This window comes from Oncorhynchus nerka, linkage group LG9b (genome assembly GCF_034236695.1).
Source record: "Oncorhynchus nerka isolate Pitt River linkage group LG9b, Oner_Uvic_2.0, whole genome shotgun sequence".
NCBI lineage: Eukaryota > Metazoa > Chordata > Actinopteri > Salmoniformes > Salmonidae > Oncorhynchus > Oncorhynchus nerka.
Window position 1 is genome coordinate 38,726,114 of NC_088424.1, and position 21,766 is coordinate 38,747,879.

A 21,766-nucleotide genomic window follows, 5' to 3' on the forward strand; every position below is an offset into this window, starting at 1 on the left:
TGTGGTCAGACAGGAAAGACTCCAGGCCCTAAGTGTATAGAGTAGAATATAAGCACGTTGTTGTTACACTCAACAGCAAGCAGCACTATGAGAGCTGTGGCCAGCCCATCTGTTGAGATCTGTTGAGTTCTAGAGCCACTGCCGTTACAGTGTATCTTCACTCATACAATCATGTCATACAATCATGTCATACAATCATGTCATACAATCCATGTCATACAATCATGTCATACAATCATGTCATACAATAATCATGTCATACAATCATGTCATACATGCCAGATCTGTTTTTTTTCTTCCCATAACTATTAATAATGTACGAGATATAAAATATAAATGTAAACATCGGAACCATCCACCTTCGCTATTATGGAAGCATTTGCCTGATAATATATAATAATATAAGCCATTTAACAGACGCTTTTATCCAAATCGACTTACATTTCATGCATGCATACATTTTCCATATGGGTGGCCCCGGGAATCGATCCCACAACCCTGGCATAGGGCATAGGAAAATCTATGTCAAATGTATCCCCTCTGCATTCATGGCATTTACTTGTAAGTGTATTTATGAGATCTTATTTGCATTTAGAAGAGGCTCAATATGAGGCAGGAAAGGTTATGCAGCCTGCTCGGCCTGTTCAGTGGAAATGAGTTCAAGTCAACCCTCAGGCTGTGTGTGTGTGTGTGTGAGTGCGTGTGTGTGTGTGTGTGTGTGTGTGTGTGTGTGTGTGTGTGTGTGTGTGTGTGTGTGTGTGTGTGTGTGTGTGTGTGTGTGTGTGTGTGTGTGTGTTATCTAAACATGCTACCCAAGGAAGTAAATGTATGTTTTTTTTGCTTTGTTAAATATAGAATCAATTCCACATTGAATTTGATATCAAATTCTGTATTTACGAAATAACATTGTGACTGAGTATGTGGTTCTGTTTGAGTAATTGGTATTGACCCCATAAAAGCACAAAAATAGCCTGGTGGAAATGAACAAAGCAGAGAAAATGATGTTATTATTGGTTTTCATTTAGATTATTTCTACTGGTTTACAAGAGTTTATGCAAAACACTGGGAATATAAAGTCATTTACATTTCAGAGCGTCACTAATGTCACCATGTTACTACACGGTAATATGCATTTCACCTGTTCGTTGAAGCGAATACAAAGCTTAGTGTAGAGTGGACCAGAATAACTAAGGGCATCCTGGGGAGCATTAGAGATCGTCAAAGTATTTTATTCAACATCTTTAACAAAATTGACCGAAATGTAGCTCATTATATGAAAGAAAATAACGTGTATTATCGTGTCAGATAGGGACACTTTTTAACCCCTTGATATAGACGATCAGATATCTTGCACCCCTATTGCATGAAATGGTGCGCTCCGTGCCTGCAGCCAGGTCTAGCCAGTGCTACAAAGCTGCCACATCAATGTGTGCCCAAAGGATCGCGGGGCTGAAGTGAGCTAAGTTCACTGTTGACATTGTAAATCATGAATGAATGTCAAAGGATTGCGGAGGACCTGATTGCCGCTACCGAATGAATTGTTTTGGTGTGTCAATGATCCGCGGTGACGATCTTCAGTTAAAGCGATACTGCCGTAGCCTAATGTACCGGTGATAATCTATCTGACAGTGCGAGCCTCCCAATGACAGCTAACCAAGTAATGCAGCGGAACGTGCGCGCGCTTTTCTTGTTTTGGGAAACGCGAGATGAAGTCGCCTGGAGTGAAAACTCTGGTGGATTGTTTATTTAGGAATATGCAAGGCGCATGACACCAAAATGACTTTATTTTTCCCTTTCGGACTTTAACCCATCGCTTCAGAATATCCATTACGGAATGCAACAGAATCGGTGACCAAGGATACTGGAATACTTGCTGGCTGCCCTCTGCTCAAGCAATATGCAATTACAATTCACCCAAATTCTCCATAGTCCTACTGAAGCAACAACGCTGGTCGGGTTATGAAATAAAAGTCATTATGTCAAGAGTATTGGATTTTGTGAGCATCTCCTTTACTTGCTGCTGTGTGCGTTTCCCTGCAGGCTACCAGTGCCAATATTAGTATTTCCTTAATGACTGCCTATCTGTTGTTTTTATGAAGTTTTAGTGGTATTTATTTATCTTCTGACGAGAGAGAAAGAGGACTGTTACATGCAATATATTCCTACCTTCAATGATCTTATACACAGAGTTTTAAAGTGATTCTTCTGATGGATGAGCATTAGTCATATTGGAGCTAATAGCATCCTCTCATTCACCTCCATCAATCAAATGTTATTTATTATTTATAGGACACTTGACAGTAAACAGCCAGAACCTTTGTTTTTAGACTAACGTTTTCAAGCGAAGGTGATTGGCCTCCGTCTGAGTGTGTGTGTGGAATGCTGGACATCAGAATGAAGGAGGCGTGTCGTATCTGCGCTCGTGAGCTCTGCGGTAACCAACGCCGGTGGATCTTCCACCCCGCCTCCAAACTCAACCTCCAAGTGCTTCTGTCCCACGCCCTGGGGCGAGAGCTGACCCGGGACGGGCGCGGCGAATTTGCCTGCTCCAAGTGTGCCTTCATACTGGAGCGTATGTATAGGTTTGATACGGTCGTCGCCCGTGTGGAGGCTCTGTCCATCGAACGGCTGCAGAGGCTGCTCCAGGAGAAACACCGGCTACGGGGTCTCATCGGAGGCCTCTACCGGAAGACCAACGGGGAGGAGGGTGGCGGTGGTGGAGGGGTCATTACCGGGCCTGGGGGTACGGGAGGAGGGGTACAGGGGGAAGGTATGGTGGACATGTCTGGTCTGACCCATGCTAAGTACTGTGCTCTGCTCCAGGAGGACTTGGTGTACTCTCTGTATGAGTCCTGGGCTGAAGAGGGGTTGGAGTTCGGGAGTCACCACCATCCTCATCATGGGCATCGCCCTCAATACCCAGGGTCAGAGGTGACGGCTGTAGGGTCACAACGCTGTGGGACAGTCACACCTTCACGTAGGAAGTGCCAAGGGTGCACAGCGTGGCGAGTCGTGGACTCGGACTATGAGGCTGTGTGTAAAGTACCAAGGAAGTTGGCACGAAGTATTTCCTGTAGCCCATCGACGAGGTATTCGGCCAGTGTGATTGGAGTAGAAAGAGGTAGAGAAGGGGAGGAAGAGCCAGAGGGGACCCACTCCTCGCTCACACTGATCCCTGGGTCCAAGCTTCAGTCCCGGGCTTCAGACAGTGACCGTACCCTGGCGGGTCGAGCCAGCTCCAGCCCCTCCATAGACTCCCTGGACATAGCTGGAGAATCTACCCGGCTGTCTGCTATCCAAGACGGGGCCGAGGGGCTAGGGGACCCCCTGGATGACCGGTTCTTTGACTCCCTGTCTGAGGAGCACGACCTGGTGACCCCGCTGAGATCCGCATCCCACCTCTCCCTGGCCCTCTGCCTGGTCCAGAACTGTGTGTACCGGCCTGTCCAGAGCCCCAAGGGAAGCAGATTGCCTGTGCTGCTCAGACAGAGCCCCAGCGATGGAGGCTCTAGACTTAGCTTCTATGAGCCGGCCTTGGGGTTGCTGCATCGAGGTCGGAATGGAGAGGGGGAGATCCATGGCCATGTACCTGACGTGGAGGCCCCTCTGATCAGGCTGGACAGTGAGATGGATGGGGGTCTGGACTTGGCTGAGATGGAGGAGCTGTGGGAGGATCTGTATCATGAGTGTCCTCCCCCATGCCCCCACCAGGTATACCACAGCAGCTCTCCAGCCAGCTCTGGACATCGGCTCACTAATCTCATTTTATTGTCTTTGCTCAAAGTTGCCAGATACTGAAATCAGAAGGAGTGTTTTTCTTTCAATAGGATACCTTATTTTACTACAAATCGTATTTGTGGCATATTTAATCATCTGTTAGATGCAAAGAATATTCCAGGAGGTTACTTGGTAGTCTGTGAATCCAGCACACAGTGCAGTGCTTCCAACCATGAGAATATTCCCATTCTCTCCATACCCCTAGCTAATTAGCTGGGTAATCCAGCTGTCCATCTCCATCACCTAAACCTCTCCAGAGAAGATGCACATTAGAGGATGTGCACTCTGTAGCACTTAAATCTGTATGTGTGTGTGTATGTATGTATGTGTGTGTGTGTGTGTGTGTGTGTGTGTGTGTGTGTGTGTGTGTGTGTGTGTAGCATAGCGTAGTGTAATGTAGGGTAGGTAGTGTAGTGTAATGTAGTGTAATGTAGGGTAGTGTAGTGTAATGTAGTGTAGCGTAGGGTAATGTAATGTAGCGTAGGGTAGTGTAATGTAGCGTAGGGTAGCATAGGGTAGTGTAATGTAGAGTAGCATAGGATAGTGTAATGTAGCGTAGGGTAATGTAGTGTAGAGTAGCGTAGCGAGAACCTATAAATATAGGATGTGAGTGCTGACATGTTAATGCTGAAAGAGTGATGCTAACACACTGGTTATGTAAGATAGGTTAAGAGCAGCACAGAGCACTAGATACAGCCCCCCTACACACACACACACACACACAAGAGAATATCCTCAGGATAAATCTGCTTTTAGTAACACAGATGAGTGAACATAATGTTTGGTCCAGTTACCAACACGGCACTGCAAGGTTGGGGTCAATTCCATTTCAAATCCAGCCTAGCTGGTAAAAGTGTTCTTCCTGGAATTGACTCTAACCCTGCAGCCCAGCTTGGTGCAGGTTGGATTGTAATTCTGTTTTGTCTGGCTACAGCAGATTAACCGCTGTGTGTGTGTGTGTGTGTGTGTGTGTGTATTCCAGACTCTGATCGAGGAGCAGCATAGCCAGTTGAACCAGTATGAATGTGCAGCAGGTCAGTGTATCAGTGAGCTGCAGAAGGCCCAGCTCCAGGTCCAGTCCCTGCAGACCAAGATCCAGGAGAGCGAGGCCAACAACACGGTACAGCTACACAGAGACATTACACATCCATACAACACACACACCAAACAGCACAGCTACACAGAGACATTACACATCCATACAACACACACACCAAACAGCACAGCTACACAGAGACATTACACATCCATACAACACACACACCAAACAGCACAGCTACACAGAGACATTACACATCCATACAACACACACACCAAACAGCACAGCTACACAGAGACATTACACATCCATACAACACACACACACCAAACAGCACAGCTACACAGAGACATTACACATCCATACAACACACACACCAAACAGCACAGCTACACAGAGACATTACACATCCATACAACACACACACCAAACAGCACAGCTACACAGAGACATTACACATCCATACAACACACACACCAAACAGCACAGGTACACAGAGACATTACACATCCATACAACACACACACCAAACAGCACAGCTACACAGAGACATTACACATCCATACAACACACACACCAAACAGCACAGCTACACAGAGACATTACACATCCATACAACACACACACCAAACAGCACAGCTACACAGAGACATTACACATCCATACAACACACACACACCAAACAGCACAGCTACACAGAGACATTACACATCCATACAACACACACACCAAACAGCACAGCTACACAGAGACATTACACATCCATACAACACACACACCAAACAGCACAGCTACACAGAGACATTACACATCCATACAACACACACACCAAACAGCACAGGTACACAGAGACATTACACATCCATACAACACACACACCAAACAGCACAGCTACACAGAGACATTACACATCCATACAACACACACACCAAACAGCACAGCTACACAGAGACATTACACATCCATACAACACACACACCAAACAGCACAGCTACACAGAGACATTACACATCCATACAACACACACACCAAACAGCACAGCTACACAGAGACATTACACATCCATACAACACACACACCAAACAGCACAGCTACACAGAGACATTACACATCCATACAACACACACACACCAAACAGCACAGCTACACAGAGACATTACACATCCATACAACACACACACCAAACAGCACAGCTACACAGAGACATTACACATCCATACAACACACACACCAAACAGCACAGCTACACAGAGACATTACACATCCATACAACACACACACCAAACAGCACAGCTACACAGAGACATTACACATCCATACAACACACACACCAAACAGCACAGCTACACAGAGACATTACCCATCCATACAACACACACACATGCACACAAGCATGTGCATTCACACGTGCACACTCAGCGCACACATATATGAATGCGCACACACACTCATGTGCACACACCAAACAGCACTGCTACAGAGAAACATTGGAGCACATAAGAATAAATGTCTCCCTCTCCCTCTCCCTCTCCAACTTCCTCTTCCCTCTCCCTCTCCCTCTCCCTCTCCCTCTCCAACTTCCTCTTCCCTCTCCCTCTCCAACTTCCTCTTCCCTCTCCCTCTCCCTCTTCCTCTTCCCTCTCCCTCTCCCTCTCCCTCTCCCTCTCCCTCTCCCTCTCCAACTTCCTCTTCCCTCTCCCTCTCCCTCTCCCGCTCCCTCTCCAACTTCCTCTTCCCTCTCCCTCTCCCTCTCCCTCTCCAACTTCCTCTTCCCTCTCCCTCTCCAACTTCCTCTTCCCTCTCCCTCTCCCTCTTCCTCTTCCCTCTCCCTCTCCCTCTCCCTCTCCAACTTCCTCTTCCCTCTCCCTCTCCCGCTCCCTCTCCAACTTCCTCTTCCCTCTCCCTCTCCAACTTCCTCTTCCCTCTTCCCTCTCCCTCTCCCTCTCCCTCTTCCTCTTCCTCTCCCCTCTCCCCTCTCCCTCTCCCTCTCCACCTCTCCAGAAGCTGCAGGAGAAGCTCAGTGAGATGGAGTGTGATCTGCGTTCTATCCGTCAGGCAGCTCAGAACCAGGAACACACCATCCAGGGCCTGACCGACTCTGTCAGTACCAAGGACAACGAGGTGTGTGTGGTCTACCATGAATTTACATCACCGCCCTAGAAACATTTGAGATGGCCTAGTGACTAAAATAATACTAATATGTGCCAGTTAGAAGACACTTTTATCCAAAGCGACTTACAGTTAGCCATGCAGACGTATGGGTGGTCCCGGGAATTAAACCCACAATCCTGGGATTGCAGCACCATGCGCTATCAACTCAGCTACAGAGACCAACCATTTCATCAGCAGTGATTTACAGAATATTCCCAGTGGAGGAAAATGTACCCAACTGTCATACTTGAGTAAAAGTAAAGATACCTTAATAGAAAATGACTCACGTAAAAGTGAAAGTCACCCAGTAAAATACTACTTGAGTACATTTGGTTTTAAATATACTTAAGTATCAAAAGTAAATGTAATTACTCAAATATACATAAGTATCAAAAGTAAAAATTTTAAGTATAAATCATTTCAAATTCCTTATATTAAGCAAATATTTTTCATTTATGGATAGCAAGGGGCACTCTCAAACACTCAGACATAATTTACAAACAAAGCATGTGTGTTTCATGAGTCCGTGGGTCTGCCAGATCAGAGAAAGCAGGGTGACTAGGGATGTCCTCTTGATAAGTGCATTGGACCGTTTTTCTGTCCTGCTAAGCATTCAAAATGTAACAAGTACTTTTGATGTCAGGTAAAATGTATGGAGTAAAAAGTAAATTATTTTCTTTAGAAATATACTGAAGTAAAAGTAAAAGTAGTCAAAAATATAAATAGTAAAGTACAAATACCCCCCAAAACTACTTAAGTTGTACTTTAATTAACGTATTTTTACTTAAGTGCTTTACACTACTGAATATTCCTCCTCAGGCCCAGGAGCTGTACCAGTTAATTGAAGGGCAGAACACCACACTGTGTAAACTGAGAGAGATGGCCCACCACAACCAGATCACGCAACATCAGGTGAGACCTCACACACCCCAGACAGATCCTGATAAAACACTGAGCAGGATACCGGTTAATGAAGAGCCATAATAACCCAACTGTTGATAGATAGATGGAGACAGACACCCTTCCTCCCCATGGCCAGACTAACCCCAGTGGTTCTTGTTTGTTTGGTCTGCCCTCCCAGGCTCCAGAGGGGGGCAGTGAGGTTGCGGGTCTAGCCCAGCTGCAGGGTGAGTTAGTGGGGGTACAGAGCTCTCTGTTTACCCTGGGTCTGGAGCTGGAAGCCAGTCATAGAGCGCAAAGACAGAGCCAGAGACAGGCTGAGGACCTGACCAGAGCTAAAGACAGACTCCACTCTGACCTAAAGGAGGCACTGCAGCACAGGGAGGTCACCGACAAACACAACCAGGTCAGTGTGTGTGTGCGTGCGTGCGTCCGTCCGTGCGTGTGCGTGCGTGTGTCTGGACCCCTGTCATGTAGGAGGTGTGTGTAACCTATCCTCTGTCCCACCGTAGGACTTGCTCAGTGCCCTGGCTCAGTCCCGCTCTGCGCTGCAGGCTAAAGAGGCTCAGCAGAAGGAGAGCGAGGCAGAGAAACACATGGAGGTTCAGGAGAGAGACAAGAACATCACACAGCTCAAACTCTCCCTACAGGACAAGGAGAGCCAGCTACAGGTGAGACACACACATTCACACACACAGTCACACAAACACAGACACACACACACACTGAACATACACATTAGTGCACACACATACAGACATAAACACATACACTAACCCCATCTCGCTCTGTGTGTGTAGGAGTACTCTGAGCTCCTGGAATCAGTAGACAGCTCCAAACCCAGAGATATTCTGATGGACAAACTGAGAGAACGCATCAAGGACAGGGACAGAGCACTGGAGGTAAGAACACACACACACATACTGGATAATAATAATAATAATAATCATAATAATAATCATAATAATAACAATAATAATAACATAACAATAATAAGATCATAATTATGTAATGCTAATAATAAGAGAATAATAATAACAATATAATAATAATAACAATATTGATAATAATAACAATACTGATAATAATAACAATACTGATAATAATAACAATACTGATAATAATAACAATATTGATAATAATAACAATACTGATAATAATAACAATATAATAATACTACTGATCATAATAATACTAATAATGATCATAACAACAATATTGATTAATTTATATAGCCCTTCCTACATCAGCTGATATCTCAAAGTGCTGTACAGCAAGCAATGCAACAGCAAGCAATGCAGGTGTAGAATCATGGTGGCTAGGAAAAACTGTAAGTTGGCTAATAATGATGATCATAATAATAAGATCATAATACTACTACTAATAATAATACTACTGATCATAATAATAATACTAGCATGATCATAATAATAATACTAGCATGATCATAATAATAATAAAAATATGATAATAATAATAATAATAATGATCACCATAATAATAATACTGATCATAATAATAATAATACTGATCATCATAATAATAATACTGATCATCATAATAATAATACTGATCATAATAATAATACTAATACTGATCATAATAATACTAATACTGATCATAATAATAATAATACTGATCATCATAATAACAATACTGATCATAATAATAATAATAATACTGATCATCATAATAACAATACTGATCATAATAATAATAATAATACTGATCATCATAATAATAATACTGATCATAATAATACTAATACTGATCATAATAATAATACTAATACTGATCATAATAATACTAATACTGATCATAATAATAATAATACTGATCATCATAATAACAATACTGATCATAATAATAATAATAATACTGATCATCATAATAACAATACTGATCATAATAATAATAATAATACTGATCATCATAATAACAATACTGATCATAATAATAATAATAATACTGATCATCATAATAACAATACTGATCATAATAATAATAATAATACTGATCATCATAATAATAATACTGATCATCATAATAATAATAATACTGATCATCATAATAACAATACTGATCATAATAATACTAATACTGATCATCATAATAATAATAATACTGATCATCATAATAATACTGATCATCATAATAATAATACTGATCATAATAATAATAATACTGATAATAATAATAATAATACTGATCATCATAATAATAATACTGATCATAATAATAATAATACTGATCATAATAACAATACTGATCATCATAATAATAATAATACTGATCATCATAATAATAATACTGATAATAATAATAATAATAATACTGATCATCATAATAATAATACTGATCATCATAATAATAATACTGATCATAATAATAATAATACTGATAATAATAATAATAATACTGATCATCATAATAACAATACTGATCATAATAATAATAATAATACCGATCACAATAATAATAATAATACTGATCATAATAATAATAATACTGATAATAATAATAATAATACTGATCATCATAATAATAATACTGATCATCATAATAATAATACTGATCATCATAATAATAATACTGATCATCATAATAATAACACTAATATTGATCGTAATAATGATAATTCTGATCATAATAATCATCATCATCATCATTCTGATCATGATAATAATAATGATGATCATAATAATACTGATCATAATAATAATAATAATATTATCATAATAATAATAATAATAATACTGATCATCATAATAATAATACTGATCATAATAATAATAATACTGATCATCATAATAATAATAATAATGATCACCATAATAATAATACTGATCATCATAATAATAATAATACTGATCATCATAATAATAATACTGATCATAATAATAATAATACTGATCATAATAATAATAATACTGATCATAATAATAATAATACTGATCATAATAATAATAATACTGATCATCATAATAATAATAATACTGATCATCATAATAACAATACTGATCATAATAATAATAATAATAATACTGATCATCATAATAATAATACTGATCATCATAATAATAATAATAATACTGATCATCATAATAATAATAATACTGATCACAATAATAATAATAATAATGATCATAATAATAATAATGATATGATAATACTAATAAAATTATCATAATAATAATAATACTGATCATAATAATAATAATAATACGATCATAATAATAATAATAATACTGATCATAATAATAATAATAATAATACTGATCATCATAATAATAACACTAATATTGATCGTAATAATGATAATTCTGATCATAATAATCATCATCATCATCATTCTGATCATGATAATAATAATGATGATCATAATAATACTGATCATAATAATAATAATAATATTATCATAATAATAATAATGATAATAATAATAATAAGATCATAATACTACTAATAATAATACTGATCATAATAATATAATAATAATAATAATATTATCATAATAATAATAATGATAATAATAATAATAAGATCATAATACTAATAATAATAATACTGATCATAATAATACTGATCATAATAAAATAATGATAATACCGATCATACTAATAATGATAATACTGATCATAATAATAATAATGATAATACTGATCATGATCATAAAGATAATAATAATACTATATGTTCTTTCTCTCTGTCCAGCGGTCTATAGATGAGAAGTTCCGTTGTCTGGAGGAGAGGGAGGAGCAGGTGAGGAGACTACAGCTGGCCCTCCGAGAGAAAGAACGAGACCTGGAGAGACTCCGCTGCATACTGCTCAACAACCAGGAGACCATCACGGTACACACACACATTTGCACACACACAAACACACACGAACACACACACACACACACGCACGCACACACACACACACACATTTGCACACACACACGAACACACACACACACACACACACACACACACACACACACACACACATTTGCACACACACATTTGCACACACGCAAACACACACACACACACACGAAAGAAAGATACCTTGAGCAACAACGAGAATACACACACAAGTACATCTAGAGTTTATACAGTACATTGATATGTTTAGACTGTGTGTCCTACAGTACATTGATATGTTTAGACTGTGTGTCCTACAGTACATTGATATGTTTAGACTGTGTGTTTGTATAGAGTCTGGATGCGTTGGTGCGGGGTAAGGAGCTGGATGTGGAGCAGGCAGCAGAAGCCCACAGGAACCTGCAGTGGCTCCAGCAGCAGAGTGAGGAGAGAGAGAAGAGCACTCTGAGAGAGAGAGACACACTCATCAACCAGCTACAGTCTGCCCTGCAGACACGCAGCCGGGAGACACAGGTAAACACACACACATACAGTACACATATGGCAGGTAGCCTAGTGGTTAGAGTGTTGGGCCAGTAATTGGAAGGTTGCTGGATCGAGTCCCTGAGCTGACAAGGTGAAAATCTGTCTTTCTTCCCCTGAGCAAGGCAGTTAACCCACTTCCCCGGACACACACACACACCCTAAACTAAATCTACGCTAGTGAGGACTGGCTATAGCACCAGTTTGCATTCTGTTTGCTCTTGTAACCAAAGTACAACCACTCTACTAATTTCTGCCCATTGTTGAAGCTCTTCATTGTTGGCTGAAATAAGTGACTTGCAATACTAGTCCAACAATAAAATCCTGCTCTTATATCTGACCCTTACAAATACAACAGGTGTACTGATAATGTCTGTCTGTCTGTCTGTCTGTCTGTCTGTCTGTCTGTCTGTCTGTCTGTCTGTCTGTCTGTCTGTCTGTCTGTCTGTCTGTCTGTCTGTCTGTCTGTCTGTCTGTCTGTCTGTCTGTCTGTCTGTCTGTCTGTCTGTCTGTCTGTCTGTCTGTCTGTCTGCAGGACCTGACGGCAGCCCTCCTGGCTAAGGTCCAGGCAGGCCCCAGTGAGGTGGTGGAGGAGCTGAAGGCTCGCCTCGCACTGAAGGAGAAACTGTTCCAGGAACTTCTGTCAGACCGCAACCGCCAGAGCCACGAACACCAAGCACAGGTCCAGGACCTGCTCAGCACCATCAGCACCAAGGACCAGTACATACAGGTACCACACACACCACTGATCTAGGACCTGTCTCTGAGAATCATATTAGCTTTTCAGTGCACCCAGCCCAACAGCAGTGATAGGGGATAGACATCCAGTAGTATATTATAGAAATTGAATGATATACTGTAGAATGGACATATAAAGCGATAGTCGATTTCAGATTCTCTATTCTTTTTTCCACTCTCTCTCTCTCCACACCATTTTCCTCTCCCTCTACTTCCCTACCGCCTCCTCTCTCTCTCAGGACTGCTCTGATAGGCTCTCCCAGGTGATTGGTGAGCGGACGGGCCAGCTGCAGGAGCTGCACAGGCAGCTGTCATCACGGGAACGGGAGATGGGTGAGCTGCGGAAGGAGAGAGAGAGGGAGAGAACGGGAGAGGCAGAGCGACTGCAGAACCTACTAAAAGAGAAAGAGACTTTTATCCAGGTAAATTCTGGGACACTGGAAAACACATTTTGTGAATCTCTCTCTCTCTCTCTCTCTCTCTCTCTCTCTCTCTCTCTCTCTCTCAGTCTGTTATGAAACTGTACATTTTCACACTAGCTTATATAATTTAGACTAGACTCACACAAGCACACATGAGTACCATACCAAAAAACATTCAACAGTCTCAAGTAGTAAAACTGTCATAACATAACACGGTCCTCCCTCTACAGAGTCTGATGCAGGGACAGGAGGAGAGCATGGAGCCCTCCACACCAGAGGGGGCAGTAGAGGTACATGCCATCCAGGAAGAGCTGGAGCTGGTCAGGAAGAAAGAGAGGGAGGCTCAGCTGGAGCTCTCAGCCCTGCGCTCAGCTCTCACACAGGGCCAGCAGCAGGCCCAAAAGCAGGAGGATAGATTTAAGATCCTGGCCCCAGAAATAACAGTCAGGGACCAGCCCTCCAGCACTGACCACCAGGTATCCCTCTCTGCCTAAATTCTTTATTGCCTACAACATTGCCCTTGTTAAGGTCGGGTGTCTAGCCTACCGAGTGGAGTGTGTATCAACAATTTCTCTCTCTCTCTCGTTCCGTCTCTCGCTCTGTCTCTTCCTCCCCCTCTCTGTCAGAGTGTGTTGGAACAGTTGGTCAATGAGTACCACAGGCTGAACAATGCTTTGAGGGCAGAGAAGAGGCTGTACCAGAGTCTAAGCCACATCCAGACTAGAGGAGACAGGTAGAAGACAGGCCTTTACTGAGGCTAAGAATACACACATCTGGGTACCTAACAATACACAAATCTGGGTACCTAACAATACACACCTGGGTACCTAACAATACACACCTGGCTACCTAACAATACACACCTTGGTACCTAACAATACACACACCTGGATATCTAAGAATACACACATTTGTTGACAGGCAGGTACATACGAAGCTTCAGTGTCGGTAGACATTGTTACATACAGTTGTAGGCCAGGTAAAACTGTTAAAACCATGCAATCAGTTTTGAGGACATTTGTGTTTGTGCGTTGTGTCATTGCCCCTCTCCCAGCAGCTCAGAGAAGACCCAGGCCCTGCTCACAGAACTGGACTCTGTTCAGGCATTGCGAGGGCAACTGGAGGAGGTCCTAACCAGGACCCGGAAGACCGCCCTGGCACTGGAGAGGGCAGCTAAGAGGCAGTCTGACTTTGGAGGTGGGGATGGGCAGGGACCGGCCTACAGGGCTACAGGGGGCACTGTTACTAACTCTCTGGGATATTCTGTCTAGCCATTTCATCATGAGTCAGACAAATGCACTGCAGGTAGAGGTTGCTCTTAGGTGCAGATCTAGGATCAGTTTACATTCACCTAAATCCTAACCTTAACCATTACAGGAAAAAACTCAATGCTGACCTATGATCAGTGACTATGGGCAACTTCATTCCTCTTTGGATGACATAGACACCACACAATAACCAATGCCTGTTCTAACCAACAACTCATTTTTGGGGTAGATATCTATTATTCATTATTAATATATTCAGTGTGTTTTGGATTGTTGTTTTTTTTATATTGTTTTTGCAAAATGCCTCCGTGTTGCTTGTTCTGTAATGCCATTTTGTATTGGACTGTGTCTATGTGTCAATGTTTCCAGCCTTATCGTCACAGTGATGTGATGTGGTGTGTAGATAGCCCAGCTCATGCATTACAGTGAAACGTCTTCAAGTCGTCCATCTTATTTTTTTATACCATCTTTGTGTACACAATGTATGCAGGTCCAAGATATACTTCAGCTGAAATCAAGATGATGGCCAAGTAGTTCCCTCTTATAATTCCTGTAACCTCAGATCTGGGTTCCATTCCATGGGTTTTAAAGTGTCATTTGGTCGCAGATATTCTTAGTCTCAGATGATGCATGAACAACTAGATTAGTAGTCAATAGTGTTTGCTTATCAAAGTAAATAAAGCAAGAATCCTTACCCTAGTTATTTGTTGTTGCAAAACTAAAACCTTGCGCTTATCAATCTTAGACACACCACAACCCAAATGTCTTAGATACACCACAACCCAAGTGTCTATTTGTTACATTTATAGATATACTTTGTAATGATCACATAAAATGTGATAAAAACATGATGATAAGATGATACCCAGTATCATTCGAGATTCGATTGGTTGGGATTGATTATGTTTTAAGGATTTTAGGATTAGTGAAGAAATGTTCCATTTAGATTTGGTGATGAAATGCCAACATACTTCGAAATGGAAAGTTAAAAAATGATATTTCCTTTTTTATTTTATTTTTTATTGGAGACTGGATTGCCTCTCCCTTTTTGGCTCCTTGTTCAACACAACAAACCTTCCCTTCTCCCCTGACTAGTAGAGAACAGATAAGGAGTGTTCTGTCTATCCCTGAGGTGAAAGAAAGAGAAAGTGATGATCATGTGCTTTTCTCATCCCTGTCTGAACAGCCACCTCTTTCTCCACACTGTATCCATAGTCTCTGTGTCCAAAACACACACTCTTAAAGGCCCAGTGCAGTCAAAAACGTGATTTGCCTGTGTTTTACATATATTTCCACACTATGAGTTTAGAATATTCTGTGAAATTGTGAAACTTATGATAATGCCCTTATAGTGTAAGAGCTTCTTGAAAGGACGGCCTGAAATATCTGCTTGTTTTGGTGGGGTGGAGTTTTGGCCGGTAAATTAGTTAATAGAGCAATAAGAAAAAAAGAAAAAAATTCTGCCAATCACAGCTAGTTTTCAGTTTCCCCCTCCCCACTCAGACCACTCCCAGACAGTCCTAGCAAAATTCTTGCTTGATAAATTTCTCTTCACCAAGAAGCAATTTTTGTTTATTTTTTTGACCATTTTAATTGAAAACTATCACAGTACTTAATTGTTACCCAGAAATGATTTGATAATAAGATAAAAACAGATGCATTGGACCTTAAACCATTACCACTCACACACACACACACACACACACACACACACACACACACACACACACACACACACACACACACACACACACACACACACACACACACACACATATTCTAAGAATATCTTTAAAAGACACATTTTCTTTCATAGAAGAAAGAGATCGGTCATGTTTAGGAGCTAAACAACCATCTCTCTGTCTTCACCTATGACTTCTCTGCCACATGCATGACATCGTGGCATGCATTTCCTGCCTGCGTGGCTATGTTTGATGTGATGAGTGAACAGTTATTGACAACTTAAATGCATCAATCACTTACTATTGGGCATAAATATAATATGATACGGTACTAATATGTGCCTCACACTACGTATAGAAATAGGATGATATGAGGAAGAACATGAATGTACAGAAGGGTATGAAACATGATTTCTACACTGCCTGGATTACTGCCTGTGTGTCACCGTCACTAGCAGGGGCTCCGGTAAGGACTGGACACATGAAGATGTCCCCTAACAGAAAATACTAGTTCACACCCTCTTCATGTAATATCATGGAATTAATTACTACACCATAAATACATGATACATTGATTATACTATTTCCTATTGCTCACAGAAAGATGATTATGTTGTACGTACTTCAGTCATACTGTAAGTCCTTAATTAGACATTGGAATAGAGGTAGACTGAGCAACACACATACACACCAGTCTTAAATTTGCGGTAAGCTAAACAAACAGCCTTATTGTCCCCTGTCACCCACATAGCTATAGGCCCACCCCACCCTAATACACAGTACCAAGGGTTAAAAGTACGTTTTAGATGGTTCAAAACAATCCTAACCAAGAATAATATTTTCCATAAGACTCTTCCATTGATCACAAACTGAAGATTGTATTATCCTCATTGTAATTGTTGGCAGATGTGTGTTGCTATGCAAAAACTGCACACAATACACATGCCCTGGTACGAGGAAGAGGATTTCATAGTATGAAGCATTTATATAGAAATATGAAGCTATTGGTATTTATTTCAGGGAGATTTAAACTCCTGATTGCTTGACAGATTGTCTTAGAACTTTGTGGTTGTTATTACGGTTAAATAGCCTTCTACCTACCAAACAACTAAAATGAGGTAGTATAATGTTTCTACCTACCAAACAACTATAATGAGGTAGTATAATGTTTCTACCTACCAAACAACTATAATGAGGTAGTATAATGTTTCTACCTACCAAACAACTAAAATGAGGTAGTATAATGTTTCTACCTACCAAACAACTATAATGAGGTAGTATAATGTTTCTACCTACCAAACAACTATAATGAGGTAGTATAATGTTTCTACCTACCAAACAACTAAAATGAGGTAGTATAATGTTTCTACCTACCAAACAACTATAATGAGGTAGTATAATGTTTCTACCTACCAAACAACTAAAATGAGGTAGTATAATGTTTCTACCTACCAAACAACTATAATGAGGTAGTATAATGTTTCTACCTACCAAACAACTATAATGAGGTAGTATAATGTTTCTACCTACTAAACAACTATAATGAGGTAGTAAAATCTTTCAACCTACCAAACAACTAAAATGAGGTAGTATATTGTTTCTCCCTACTGAACAAATATAATGAGGTAGAATAGTGTTTCTCGCTACTAAACAACTATAAATCAAATCAAATCAAATGTATTTATATAGCCCTTCGTACATCAGCTGATATCTCAAAGTGCTGTACAGAAACCCAGCCTAAAACCCCAAACAGCAAGCAATGCAGGTGTAGAAGCACGGTGGCTAGGAAAATAATGAGGTAGTATCATGTTTCTGTCACGGCCGTAGAATGAAGTAGACCAAAGTGCAGGGTGGTGAGCGTACATATTCCTTTTTATTAGGATGACGCCGACAAAAACAATAAACAATACAAAAACAACCGTGAAGCTTAAGGGCTATGCGCCACAAACAAAGTTAACTACCCACAAAGACAGGTGGGAAAAAGGGCTGCCTAAGTATGGTACCCAATCAGAGACAACGATAAACAGCTGTCCCTGATTGAGAACCATACCCGGCCAAAACAAAGAAATACAAAACATAGAAAATAGAACATAGAATGCCCACCCCACATCACACCCTGACCTAACCAAATAAAGAAATAAAACGGCTCTCTAAGGTCAGGGCGTGACAGTTTTTCCCTACTAAACAACTATCATGAGGTAGTATAGTGTTTCTCCCTACTAAACAAGTCGTATCGTGTATCTCCCTACTAAACAACTGTAATGAGGTAATATAGTGTTATTCCCTACTAAACAACTATAATGAGGTAGTATAGTGTTTATGCCTTTTAAATAACTATAATGAGGTAGTATAGTGTTTCTCCCTACTAAATGAGGTAGTATATACAGTTGAAGTCTGAAGTTTACATACACTTAGGTTGGAGTCATTAAAACTCATTTTTCAACCACTCCACCATTTTCTTGTAAACAAACTATAGTTTTGGCAAGTCGGTTAAGACATCTACTTTGTGCCTGACACAATTAATTTTTCCAACAATTGTTTACAGACAGATTATTTCACTTATAATTCACTGTATCACAATTCCAGTGAATCAGAAGTTTACATACACTAAGTTGACTGTGCCTTTAAACAGCTTGGAAAATTATAGAAAATTATGTCAAGGCTTTAGAAGATTCTGATCAATTGGAGGTATACCTGTGGATGTGTTTCAAGGCATACCTTCAAACTCAGTGCCTCTTTGCTTGACATTGTGGGAAAATCAAAAGAAATCAGCAAGACCTCAGAAAACAAATGGTAGACCTCCACAAGTCTGGTTCATCCTTGGGAGCAATTTCCAAACCCCTGAAGGTACCACGTTCATCTGAACAAACAATAGTACGCAAGTATAAACACCATGGGACCACGCAGCCGTCACACCGCTCAGGAAGGAGACGCGTTCTGTCTCCTAGAGATGAACATACTTTGGTGTGAGAAGTGCAAATCAATCCCAAAACCATAGCAAAGTACCTTGTGAAGATGCTGGAGGAAACAGGTACAAAAGTATCAAGAGCAACAGTAAAATGAGTCCTAAACCGGCATAACCTGAAAGGCCGCTCAGCTCCAAAACCGCCATAAAAAAAAGCCAGACTACGGTTTGCAACTGCACATGGGGACAAAGATCATACTTTTTGGAGAAATGTCCTCTGGTCTGATGAAACAAAAAAATATCTGTTTGGCCATAATGACCATTGTTATGTTTGGAGGAAAAAGGGGGATGCTTGCAAGCCGAAGAACACCATCCCAACTGTAAAGCACGGGGATGGCAGCATCATGTTGTGGTGGTGCTTTGCTGCAGGAGGGACAGGTCCACTTCACGAAATAGATGGCATCATGAGGAAGAGAAATTATGTGGATATATTGAAGCAACATCTCAAGACATCAGTCAGGAAGTTAAAGCTTGGTCGCAAATGGGTCTTCCAAATGGACAATGACCCCAAGCATACTTCTAAAGTTGTGGCAAAATGGCTTAAGGACAACAAAGTCAAGGTATTGGAATGAGACCTCAATCCTATAGAAACTTTGTGAGCAGAACTGAAAAAGCATGTGTGAGGAAGGAGGCCTACAAACCTGACTCAGTTACACCAGCTCTGTCAGGAGGAATGGGCCAAAATTCACCCAACTTATTGTGGGAAGCTTGTGGAAGGCTACCTGAAACGTTTGACCCAAGTTAAACAATCTAAAGGCAATGCTACCAAATACTAATTGAATGTATGTAAACTTCTGACCCACTGGGAATGTGATGAAAGAAATAAAAGCTGAAATAAATAATTCTCTCTCTACTATTATTCTGACATTTCACATTCCTAAAATAAAGTGGTGATTCCAAATGACCTAAGACATGGAATCTTTACTCAGATTAAATGTCAGGAATTGTGAAAAACTGAGTTTAAATGTATTTGGCTAAGGTGTATATAAACTTCCGGCTTCAACTGTATTTATCCCTACTAAACAACTATAATGAGGTAGTATAGTGTTTTTCCCTGTAACTATACAACTATAATGAGGAAGTTTAGTGTTTCTCACGACTAAACAACGATAATGAAGTAGAAAAGAGTTTCTCCCTACGAAACAAGTAATATAGTGTTTTCCCGTACTAAACAACTATAATGAGGTAGCATAATGTTTTTCCCTACTAAACAACTATGATGAGGTAGTAAAGTGTTTATTTCTATAACTATACAACTGTAATGAGGTAGTATAATGTTTCTACCTACTAAACAACTATAATGAGTTTTTATAGTGTTTCTCCATACTAAACAACTATGCTGAGGTAGTATGGTGTTTCTGCCTACTAAACAAGTATAATGAGGTTGTATAATTTTTCTACCTACTAAACAACTATATTGAGGTAGTTTAGTGTTTCTCCCTACTAAACAACTATATTGAGGAAGTATGATGTTTTTCCCTACTAATGAACTATAATGAGGTAGTATAGTGTTTCACCCTACAACTATACAACTGTAATGAGATAATGTTTCTCCCTAATAAACAACTATAATGAGGTAGTATAATGGTTTCCCTACTAAACAACTATAATTAGTTCATATCGAGTTTCTACCTACTAAACAACTATAATGAGGTAGTATAGTGTTTCTCCCTCCAACTATACAACTATGATGAGGTAGTATAGTGTTTCTACCTACTAAACAACTATTATGCGGTAGTACAATGTTTCTCCCTCCTGAACAACTATAATGAGGTAGTATAGTGTTTCTACCTACTACTATACAACTATAATGTTTCAATCTTTGACTAACTGTATGTGTGTATCTGTGTGTGTGTGTGTGTGTGTGTGTGTGTGTGTGTGTGTGTGTGTGTGTGTGTGTGTGTGTGTGTGTGTGTGTGTGTGTGTGTGCATATCCCCAGCACAGAGTGCTCTAGGTCTGTTATGGAAAAACTATTCTGTTTGTTATATAAACTGACAGTCACATTCCAGTTGCACCTTTCTGGCTGACGTGTGTGTGTGTGTTTGCGTGTGTCAGACATTCTGTTGCTCTCTGTAGACAAGAATTTGACAATCTGAAGATTCCACAGTACTTTTTGGCATCTGATTAGATAACAAACATTATTGCAATGTGAGTGAATTGTGTTTGTGCTTTGCATGCTTCTCTTTGTATATGGTGTACGTGCATGTCAATGATATGTCCATCTCAACTAATACGGGGAAAAAAGGCTGAATGTCGCCATTTAGTTTGTTTTTAAGTTCATTGTGGAATGTCTTCCTGAGGGCCATATGTAGTGACATGGACAGGACACAGAGAGGACCTGTGCTACACACACACCACATGGTTGGGAAAAAGACAGAGGGGCTGGTCTGTCCTGGTCTGGGCTCAACGTGGGTGTTTGGCTGTCTACTGG

The 21,766-nt window shown here is 40.3% G+C and overlaps 1 protein-coding gene across 6 annotated transcripts in view; it reads left to right on the top strand.

Moving 5' to 3' along the window:
- LOC115120139 (myomegalin-like) overlaps positions 1-21,766 on the top strand; it is a 112,491-nt gene that overhangs the window by 48,900 nt on the left and 41,825 nt on the right. For 4 of the 6 annotated variants that reach the window (XM_065013668.1, XM_065013670.1, XM_065013672.1 and 1 more), the window contains exons 1-14: positions 1,423-3,711; positions 4,760-4,897; positions 6,818-6,937; positions 7,787-7,879; positions 8,049-8,273; positions 8,380-8,538; positions 8,668-8,769; positions 11,582-11,719; positions 12,071-12,250; positions 12,795-12,989; positions 13,237-13,419; positions 13,650-13,895; positions 14,046-14,152; positions 14,474-14,616. In XM_065013668.1, the coding sequence (XP_064869740.1) occupies positions 2,380-3,711; positions 4,760-4,897; positions 6,818-6,937; positions 7,787-7,879; positions 8,049-8,273; positions 8,380-8,538; positions 8,668-8,769; positions 11,582-11,719; positions 12,071-12,250; positions 12,795-12,989; positions 13,237-13,419; positions 13,650-13,895; positions 14,046-14,152; positions 14,474-14,616 (3,361 nt within the window). In that variant the 5' untranslated portion in view covers positions 1,423-2,379. Of the gene's footprint in view, positions 1-1,422; positions 3,712-4,759; positions 4,898-6,817; positions 6,938-7,786; positions 7,880-8,048; positions 8,274-8,379; positions 8,539-8,667; positions 8,770-11,581; positions 11,720-12,070; positions 12,251-12,794; positions 12,990-13,236; positions 13,420-13,649; positions 13,896-14,045; positions 14,153-14,473; positions 14,617-21,766 lie in introns of those variants that run through there. The other 2 variants (XM_065013669.1, XM_065013673.1) reach the window with 2 other exon arrangements.